The 10,929-nt window shown below is 42.5% G+C and overlaps 1 protein-coding gene across 1 annotated transcript; it reads right to left on the bottom strand.

The window, feature by feature from the left end:
• Positions 1-2,335: 2,335 nt before the first annotated feature.
• On the bottom strand, positions 2,336-9,238 carry LOC141630688 (uncharacterized). The gene is made up of 2 exons (XM_074443460.1): positions 9,233-9,238; positions 2,336-2,803 (listed from the first exon to the last, which is right to left on the bottom strand). The coding sequence occupies exons 1-2, from the start codon at positions 9,236-9,238 to the stop codon at positions 2,336-2,338; spliced, it is 474 nt and encodes a 157-aa protein (XP_074299561.1).
• Between the last annotated feature and the right edge of the window lie 1,691 nt (positions 9,239-10,929).

Below are 10,929 nucleotides of genomic sequence, written 5' to 3'. Positions count from 1 at the left end.
ATAGATCAACGGCCAAGGGGAAGCTGCATCCAGTAACCTGCTGTATAGATATCATCACTCGTCTGCTGTACTGGCAATCAAAGAACAGATGAGCCAGGGATTCATTAGCATGTCCACATAGCAAGCAGCAAGCATCAACATCCATCCCATAGGTTAACAGCATATCCACAGTGTTTAGTGCCTCATGAGCCACTAACCATCCCATGAATTGGTGTTTAGGTAGAGCCCAGCTGTTCCAGACAATCTTACTCCAGTATGCAGGAGAACTAACATTCCTGAGCCACTTATAACAACCGCTAGGAGTGTATCCGGTGGGTTGAACCACCCAGACCCCATCCACAAATCCATGAGCTAGTTCTTGCTTAACCTTACAGATCCTTCTCCAAACCCAACTTGAATTAGTTGAGGGACTGTACTCAAACCAGTCTCTCCCTCTGATATGGTTACACTATACCCACTGTACCCAAATGGAGTCTCTTTTCTCAGCAATCCAATTCACCAGACGACCCACCATTGCCTTGTTCCATACCTCATGATTCTTCAGTCCCAGACCTCCTTTTTCCTTTGGCTTGCAAATTTTATCCCATGCCACTAAAGGGACCCTCCAATATTCTGTACCACTCTCCCAAAGAAAGTTTCTACAGATGGCTTCTATACTCGTAATGATGCCCTTGGTTAAGACAAACATCGAAGCCCAGTATGAATACAAGGTGTTCGGGACTGATTTAATCAACACAAGCCTGCCAGCATAAGAGAACTTTCTTGCTCCATAATTATGAATCCTCCCACAGATTTTCTCAATGAGACAAGGTCAATCAGATATCTTAAGTCTTGTAGTTTGAATAGGCATTCCTAAGTACTTAAAAGGGAGAGCACCTTCAGTAAAGCCTGATATCTTTAAGATATCAGTCTTAATGTGATCAGGCACCCCTCTAAAATATGCATTGGATTTAGCAGGACTAATTTTAAGACCATATGCTTTTGAGAAGGTGGAAAAAGACTGTAATAAGAGCATCAAGGAGGTAGTGTCACCTTTGCTGAACAGCAACACATCATCAGCATACATCAGGCAGGCCAATCTTTGATTTTTGCACATTGGGTGGAAGTGGAAGTCATACTTAGTAGCTGCATACCTCAATGTTCTGGTTAGATAGTCCATACACAGGGTAAAGAGGAGGGGTGATAGTGGATCCCCTTGTCTAAGCCCTCTCTTGCCCTGAAAGAAACCAAACATATCCCCATTTAGAGATAATGAGAAGGAAGCTGTGGTAACACACTGCATAATCATGCTTTGGAAGCCAACTGGAAATTTCAGCATCCTCAATAACTGCTCCACAAACTGCCATTCCACTGTATCATATGCCTTCTGCAGGTCAATTTTGAATAAACATCTGGGTGATGTATTAGGTCTCTCATACAATCTAATGAGATCCTGGCATATCAGGATATTCTCCTGAATACTCCTGTTTTGAATGAATGCACCCTGGTTCTAGTCTACAATATGTGGTAATACTGCAACAAGTCTGTTACATAGCAATTTAGATATAATCTTGTACACAACATTGCAACATGCTATAGGCCTGAACTGAGTAACATTCTGAGGTCTCTCACATTTTGGTATTAAGGTAAGAGTGGTGGCATTGATTTGTGTCAGTAATCTCTTCTGAGTGAAGAAATCCTGAACTGCTCCAATCACTTCTCCCCCTACCTCTCCCCATGCATCCTTAAAGAACTTGCTCGTGTACCCATCTGGACCAGGTGATTTAATATCTGATATGCTGAATAGAGCATCTTTAATCTCCTTCCCACTGACAGGTCTCATCAAAGCTGCACAATCTTCTGAGCTGCACACAGGTCCCTGCGCAATTATTCTTTTGTGTATCTTGCCAATAGCCTGACTGGTGCCAAGCAGGCCTTCATAATAGTCCAGGAATGCAGCCTGAATCTGATCAGGGGTATCACATACTCTCCCAGAAGTGTCCTCAATCCTGAACACTTTATTCCTATGATTTCTCTGCTTAAGCAATCCATGAAAGAAAGCACTATTTGAATCCCCATCTTGTACCCATTTGTGCTTTACCTTCTGAGCTAGATAGCTATCTCTTGCTGCAGCTAACTCTTTCAGACGTGCAGTAGCTTCTGATTCAAGAGCTCTCTTCTGCATATCTGAAGGATCCCTGCCTAACTGCCCTTGTAACTCCTCTATCTGCTTCTGTTTGATATCAGCAGCTTGTTCAATGTCACTAAATTTCTCCCTGTTCAGTTGCTTTAGAGCAGGTTTCAGCAGTTTCAATTTCTTAACAAGCTTAAACATTGGAGTCCCATCCACTCTAGACTACCAAGTATTTCTCACAATAAGAATGAAATCCTTGGATCCACCCCACATATTGAAATATTTGAAACATTTCTTGCCCTGCACTTGCTTATTGCTGCTCACAATACAAGATGTATGGTCATACAATCCCTCTGGAAGGAAATGGGCATACAAGTCCCTCAGATGATCACACCAGTCCTTATTAACCAATACTCTATCCAATCTGCTATATATCCTCTCCTCAGGCTGTTGCTTGTTATTCCAAGTATACAGAGCACCAGTAGCTGCTATGTCCAGGACACCACAATCAGCTACACAATCCCTAAATGGCTCCATTTCAGAAGAAGGCACATTTCCACCAACTCTCTCATTTGCTGCCAGTACACAATTAAAATCTCCTACTATAGCCCATGGTCCAACAATAGTCCTTGCAATTCTCCTCAAGTGTCCCCAAAGAGGAGCTCTATCATTAATACCATTGAAGGCATACTGTAACACCCAGGATATTTAAGAACTTTGTTGGCCGTTAATGTTGACCAAACAGACCTTAGGGAGGAATGGATGAGGGATCAGACTTGTTTCATGAGGTTTATAGGATTGCTTGCTCGACCTAGCTGAGGCTACTCGGCCGAGTATCACCAATACTCGACCGAGTAGAGCCTACTCGGCCGAGTACTCTTGTACTCGACCGAGTATGGCTGCTGTCGACACGTTAATATAAACGCAAGGTCGCGAGATTCATTTCATTTTTCTCATTTCTTCGACAGTTCCTCTTTCTCTAACCCTAGCCTATCTCTACCCTATCAACCCATATCTTCACACTTTAATGAAATTAGCCTAAAACTCTACCATGGGAATGACGGGATTCGCCGAGAAAGGATGACAGAAGTGGTGGTCGTCTATGTCACCGTCGATGCGTAATGTAGGTAAGTTTCTGCCTTGTGTTCTTGTGAGTGATTCTTTGAGTATAGTTGTGTAATAGGAGATGGTTATCATTGTTAGGATGCTTATTAAAGTCGTGCGTGGCCGTAAATGGGAGTCTTGCATGCTTTGCGATGAGGTAGGGTTTCCCTACTCAGTTTACTGTTAATTGATTTAAGATTGTGATTGTATTGTGTATCATTGTCATCTGCTGATCATCGGAGTATTGGTGTAGTGGTGATGGCGGTGTTGTTGTGGTGTTGTGATAACTGTAAGGCTGGGTGTGTTGTGATGGTGGTGGAGTCACTTGCGGGAGTGACTTCACACCCTAGTTCGCCCTCCGTGGAACCCGCCACGGCAGGGGATGTGCACATTAAGGGACAGGGATTATTAGTCGCTCGTTGATGAGCTGGACTAGGTGGGATGAGCTGCGGTCACCCACTGGCGGGGAGGATTACCTGTTGCGATGGGTAATCTGGCAGGGCTACACCCTTCGGGGCGTAGTCAGTTACTGTACGTGGTCGTGAGACTGGGATAGAGGATGATCGGCTGTTTATATTGTTATTCTGTCTTACTTTTGATTAGTCGATCGACCCGTTGTTGTTGTTTTGTGAAACTGCGGTGATCCATTCGGGATGGTGAGCGATTGGCTTAGCGGTATTGTTGATGATGACGGCTAGGATTGGAGGGATCGAGTCATCACGCTATCGATCTAGAGAGGCGATGTCATGAGTGTTATGGTTGTACCTTTATTATAAAGACGATGTATTGAGTTGTATTATAAAAGACAGGTTAATAATATAAGTTTGTTCTTTTAGTTGTCTAATTTGATCTACTCCTTCTGGAAACCGAGATGGTGACACCGTCTTACACTAGAATGGTCCTTTGTAAGGCATCCTGGTGTGCGGGGGTGTTACAAAGTGGTATCAGAGCCGACGATTTTGGAACCTGAACCAATGAATCTAATGAATATAAGGTGTCAATTAAAATGAACCTGGTGTATGTACGTTGGGAGCCCCAGCCGATGCTAGATTTTGGGTGAGTAGGCGCCCTCATTTCAAAATCATGGCCCCATCGGACTTAAGCCAGACACGGGAAAAGGGTAGCTAGTGAGAGTCGTTGATTGCTTGGTGATGATTGTTGTGTGTATCTACTATTAGGGTGATATGTGTTTGATGTATATGCGGAAAAGTTTAAGTGATCGATGGAATTGTTGCAATGTGCAATCGGTGATAAGTTAGCCTATTTGTTTCACGATGAATGTGTTGTGTGTTGAGTTGCTATGTTGCAAATGTGATTATGGTGTATATCTGGTGAATTAACGGAATTAGAGATGATGTGACATAAGAGTTAAACCTTGCAGGTACTGTCATTAGATTGTTGAGTATGCTATAAGGATAGAATATAATAGTTTCAGGGCAAAGTGAGGAATGAAGGTAGGAGTGATTATTAATCCGATGATGGATGTGATGTTGTTATGTGTTTATGTGGTAGAAATCAGCTTTAATAGTGACGAGCCGGATGCACGAAACTCCGAACGATATTATTTGATTTTGCAGGAACAATGAAAAGTTACGACTTCTTCTTTGTTTTCGGAAAACTCGACCGAGTAGATGAGTGTACTCGACCGAGTAGGCTATACTCGACCGAGTACCAAGCTACACAACCGAGTGCCCGTTTTGTGAGAATAATAATCGCTTCTGTTCTTCAAAACTCGATCGAGTAAGAAAGATACTCGACCGAGTAGTGGACACTCGGCCGAGTATCCTAAATACTTGACCGAGTAGTCGACACTCGGTCGAGTATTCCCAATACTCGACCGAGTATTGCTGTAGCAGGACTTATACGGGTTATACAAAAACCCTATTTTCGTTCCTTTCTTCCTTATTTCCGCCTCCCACCTTTCTTTTCCTTCTTTCTAAAAACTCCATATCCTATCTCCCTCAAGCTTTTGGGTAAAACTTGGGTATTCTACTTGTTCTTGCTTGCCTCAAACCAGTTTAAGGTAAGGTTTAAATTCAATTTCCTCATTTGTTTCCAAAGTTATGGTATACTAGCATGCTATATTTCGATTTTTTCTTGCTAAAACCATTGAAATTTAGTCTTTAACTTGTTGATTCTTGGATTCAATTGTATATCAATCTTGTGTATGCCTTGATTGATTAATTTCATGGTTTAAAACTCAATTTCTGAAATTTAGGGTTAACAAAAACGAATTGTTTCTGAAATCTTCTGGTTGTTGATGATTATTCCCTAATTTGAAACAAATTAAAGCTTGTAACCATATAAATTGTAAGGTAATTGGTGATTTTCTGATAATTTGTATTAAAAGGATGGTTCTAAAATCGATATACAATTGAAAACAGTCCGTCTTTTGCGCTAAGAATTTTGTGTCAATCCCCTGTTAAAGAGTTGTTTCCTTGCAGTATGGTGAAAACCAGAGGCTTATCCAACAAAAGAACCCATACTAATGTCCAGCTTGAGACTGGTCAGTCAAGCACTGAACCGGTAGTTCCGCCGGTGGAGGCACATCCATCGGTAATTTTCTCTGATTTCAACCATCGAAAGGCTTTTGTGGCTCTTATGCGTCGTCCTTTTCGCCCCACCTGCTGTGTTAACCCTAGTATCCTTGAGACTTTGGGGATCAAGGAGGACATAGTTCATATTTTCAAGATTTTGGGCATGGAGGGGTTGTATCATCTGAGAAAGAAATCCTACCCCACTTGACCTTAGAGTTTTTGAGCTCTTTTGTTTATGATAAGAAGGGAAAGACCGTCTCTTTTCGTCTCATGAATGAGGATCATGAGCTTACCCTGGACGAGTTGGCTGACCACTTGGGTTTAGAGGCCGAGGAAGATGACTACCTTAGAGATATGGCCAAGAATAGTGGTGCACCCCTTTACCTTCCATACTTGACTGGTAGACCTGCCCTTAGTGCCAGTGCCATGCATATTAATGATGTTCAGCATGTTTCCCTTCGCATGTTTTTGAGGATGATAACCTGTTTGTTATACTCGAGAGATGATGTGAGTAAGCTTAATTCTCATGAGGTCATGTTACTTATGTCTTACCTCAACCTACACCGTCAGAAACCATTCTACTACAGTGCCCCTGGTGTAGTGTGCTCTAGTCTTGAGCGCATGGCACAGTCCGAGACCCGACACATTGCTTGCGGGGCCATAGTGACCCGCCTAGCTCAGCGCCTGACAGATTTTGAGGCCCCACCTCCTGAGAGGAATGAGTATGTAGAGATTGTGCCTACCATGGACGCTCAGTACTGGTGTCAGAACCGATGGTTGAGGAAGATGGATGATGGGTCGTATGCCTGGAGAGTGAGGGGAACTATGTGGATGGTGCTTCCGGACCCAGCTCATCTCCCCGTTGTTGATCATTTGGCTGAGTGGGAGACTTGTGGCATTCCTAGACCTGAGCCCCAGTCCTACCTGATTGACCCACGGATTCTCCTGGACCTACCTGAGCCTGTCACCGTACCCGAGGGACGCAGCAGCACCCCCCCCCCCACCTCGGGAGCGTCGCGGAGTGAGGCAGTCTAGAGCAGACCCGGTTGTACCTGAGCCCTCTTACTCTACTCCTGACTCCTATCCTTGCTACCCTTACCAGTATTCGCCCTACCCCACAGTGCATGACCCCGGATGCGGCCGCATGAATTGGGCGAGCGGATATCCTCTACTTTGGTGCTCCGCAACCTACATGAGATGACCCTTAACCAGGGCATAGGGACACGATTAGCACACATGTCTGGGGAGGGGACCGGGGTGGATACGGGAGTATTTCACGGTATGGGGTTGACCCGAGTTTACGGAGACCTCCGGAGAGACGAGTTTGGCTACCTCGCGGGACCGTGGGGAGCCAACTCGCGATCGATTAGGAGGGGACTACTCGGCGAGCTTTCCCGGAGCTTTCCGGGAGCGGGGAGCTCGGTGCGGTACTTCGGCACGGTGGTGATGATGACATGGAGGAGGGTCCTCGTTATTGATCTTATGTTGTTAGACTATTTAGTTTGATTTCTTTGATGTTGGACTTACTTGGTTGTGATGGATTTGTTTTGTTGTGTCGGATTTATTACTTCTTCTTTGGATGTTGCTTTCGGAACTTGGTATCTTCCGTTGGATGACTGTATTTGGCCATAAGGCCGTTATTTACTTAATTATCGTATGGAGACGTGTTGAATGTCGTTTATGTTAGGAATTAGTTGTGCTTAATTTGGCTGCGAAGAATTTGATGCAGATTGATTGTGAGTGCTCTAGGTAATGTCGTCAAAACACCCTCTGGTTGTGATAACTCGACCGAGCACAGTCACTACTCGACCGAGTAGAGCTTACTCGGCCGAGTATACAAATATACTCGACCGAGTAGAGCTTACTCCACCGAGTAGCCTTTCATACTCGGCCGAATATTGCGGAAACAGGGAGCTAATGGGAATTAGCTAGGTGAACTACACAGGTTATATGATAATTGTATGAAAGAGTTGTTAGTACCTTATTTTGTTATTTTATACTATAACATGCTCCACAGATGGATTATGTTGTATCACGGATACGTGATTGTTGGAATAAGCTACGAATTGGTGAATGTTTCGTTATATAACATTGCTTGGTTACCGGAAACTTAACTGGTTTAGGGGAGGAAGACCTGAATCATTAAATCATATGAAAGGTAGCACCATACTCAGACAGCGTGGTAATTGTAATAAGTTTTAGACGGATATATGTTTGATTACAGTGATAATTGCCTCAACGAGTTACGCATAAGACTGCTATTCCTCATTAATTATATTTATATTGTTATACATTACTTGGTTGCTGAAATATTTTTGTCTTTGTAAATCACAAGTGTGTATTGTCATAAAGTGAAATATTCTACAAGAGTCTATGAGTAATGTCACCGTCATGAGGTACGTATTAGCTTTGGGTACGGGAAGTGGTTAGTGGTGAACTTCGGGGACGAGGTTCCTTTAAGAGGGGAAGAGTAATGTCGCGGAACTAAGTATTTAATTTTATGAAATATGTATTTAATTATATGTATTTAGTCATACCTATGATTTTGGAATCACATGTATGTTAGGCATGTTAGCATTCGGAATTTACGTTCATGTTTCCTTTAAGCTGTAGCCATGTTGTATTCAAGTAATATGAAGGTTATACTGTGCACGGGTGTCTCCACTCAATTTTTATGATAATTGATATAAGTGTACAGATCGTGGTGGTTCACATTTGTGTATGGTTTGCAGTTGTATATTGCTATGTTTGTATGGTTGAGTGTTGTTTAGGGTATTGCTTCGCATTTGTGTATGGTTGATAGTAGTTGTGTTGTGTTTGGCAAAAGAGTGCATGTGAGTTCATTAATTTCCGTAAGAGTATGTTAAGGTCGGTGATTGGTATTGTTTGGAGGAGTAGCTGTGATAGGTGATTATTTGTTTGAGTAAGATGGTAGGTTGGTAATGTCAGGATGATGTAAATTTGTATACCTTGGTGTGGGTGTTTAGTGTCACGGTGCGTAAACTTGAGGAGAGGGTCGTGCGGGATGAACTTCGGGGACGAAGTTCTTTTTAAGGGGGGAAGAATGTAACACCCAGGATATTTAAGAACTTTGTTGATGATGACGACTAGGATTGGAGGGATCGAGTCATCACGCTATCAGTCTAGAGAGGCAGTGTCATGAGTGTTATGGTTGTACCTTTATTATAAAGACGATGTATTGAGTTGTATTATAAAAGACAGGTTAATAATATAAGTTTGTTCTTTTAGTTGTCTAATTTGATCTACTCCCTCGGAAAACCGAGTTGGTGACACCGTCTTACACTAGAATGGTCCTTGGTAAGGCATCCTGGTGTGCGGGGGTGTTACACATACACCATTGTCAAATAGAAAACATACCTACTCACTAAAGATTCTACCTTCATATGGATAAATTGAGCATTATACTCAAGAAAATGAACCCTAAAAGACCTAGGCTGCCATAGAATCCAAATCCTACCTCCATTGTGATATCCACTATTAGTAGATATGCTCCAATTATTAAAATTATTTACAACTTTATGAAAAGCTTTGCTCTTTATTTTTGTTTCTAATAGGCCAAAAAGACCTACTCCTTTATTTTTCAAAAAGAAATTAATAGCCTTCTGTTTACCAACTCTATTCATTCCCCTAACATTCCAAAACCCTATACTATCCATTAGATAAAATGAGAGGGTTACCACTACCATTTCCAGCTGCACCAGCTTTACCAGGAGACTTAAGTACCTCTTTGTACGAATGTGCACCAAAAGACTCTCTGTTATACCCATCCTTCTCCTTTTCCTGCTCACTGTCTCCCCTTCTCAGTAATACCAGTCTCTTGACTGGAGTTTTAGGCAATTTGGAGGGAGAGGTACTAGGTTTGCTAGGGACCACTTGCATTTCTGATGTTGCTATATTGGGATTGGCAGTCTTCACAACTGGCCTCCACACTTTCTTGGTCACTGTCTTCTCCTTAACCAGTTTGTCTTTCCTACACTGTTCCTGATCATGCCCCATATCTTGACATTTCTTACATTTGATAGGTTTCCACTCATATTCAATTTCAATTTGGTTTACTAACCCATGCTCATCTTTGAAGGCTATTTTGGCTGGCAACTTCTGATCAACTACCAATTCTACCATAACACGAGCAAACCCCAGCCTGGTTCTTTCCTCAGTAGCTGTATCATTCTTGACATGTTTACCTACAATGTCTGCAATTTTTGGTAACCCCTTTCCCCAGAACTTCAGAGGCAACCTATGCAATCTTATCCACGCAGGAACACACTTCACATCCTCTTTAGTCATCTCCATGTCTCTTTCCCAAGCTTTCATAATCATTGGCTTGTTATAAAAAAGATAGTGTCCTGATGCAAGGACCTTCTCTTTCATTTCCATCGTTTTAAACCTAACCAAGAATATCCCATTGGGAAAAAATGAAATCTTGTCTATATTATACGTCATCCAGATTCTCCTTATAAATCCTTCAACTATGTCCCATGGTGGATTGGCTCCCAATATAAAAGCAAACAACAGCCTGCTGCCAATACTCTATTTCATCTGCAACATCTTCCTGGTCCAACTGCAGCATTTCCTCACTCCTTGTTTCAGGCACATTTTCTTGAGTATCAATGCTCTGTTCATCATCCTCCTTTTCCTCCCCGCTCTCATTAATATTGTCCTCATCTTCTTCTTCGTTTTCTGATTCTGTATCAGTCTCTACTACTAACTCTGGTATCCCTACCACTTCATGGATGTTCTTTGTTTTCCCTTCCATCTCGACATTAGGTCCATTCCTCACATTATTAGGGCTTCCTGAAACCACTTGTTCTTCTACATTTTCCTCCAAATTCTTGTTGTTTAATTGCTTTGTTTTTATCATATGAGATAATTAGGGTTTAGGGTTTATGTTGAAGGTCGAAAATTTCGACTGAAATTGGGGTTTTTTTTATTTAATTGATTCAATTGCTTATTGTACCCCTTGCCTACTTGATTAGGATGGAAAGTAGTTCCCTACCTTCGTCTAGTTCGACTGTAGTTCAGTCCTCTACTGAGACGGTGGTCCCTGCTGCCACCATCGTCGTTCCGACTGTTAGTACCGCTGCCGCTACCCCTGTTTTACCTGTTGTTACTGCTGGTACTGCTGTTGTTACTACTGCTGGCTCTGTTTCTGTC

The sequence above is a fragment of the Silene latifolia genome, chromosome Y (assembly GCF_048544455.1).
Source record: "Silene latifolia isolate original U9 population chromosome Y, ASM4854445v1, whole genome shotgun sequence".
NCBI lineage: Eukaryota > Viridiplantae > Streptophyta > Magnoliopsida > Caryophyllales > Caryophyllaceae > Silene > Silene latifolia.
Note: the sequence above shows the minus strand (reverse complement) of the source record. Positions and strands in the feature narration are given on the sequence as shown.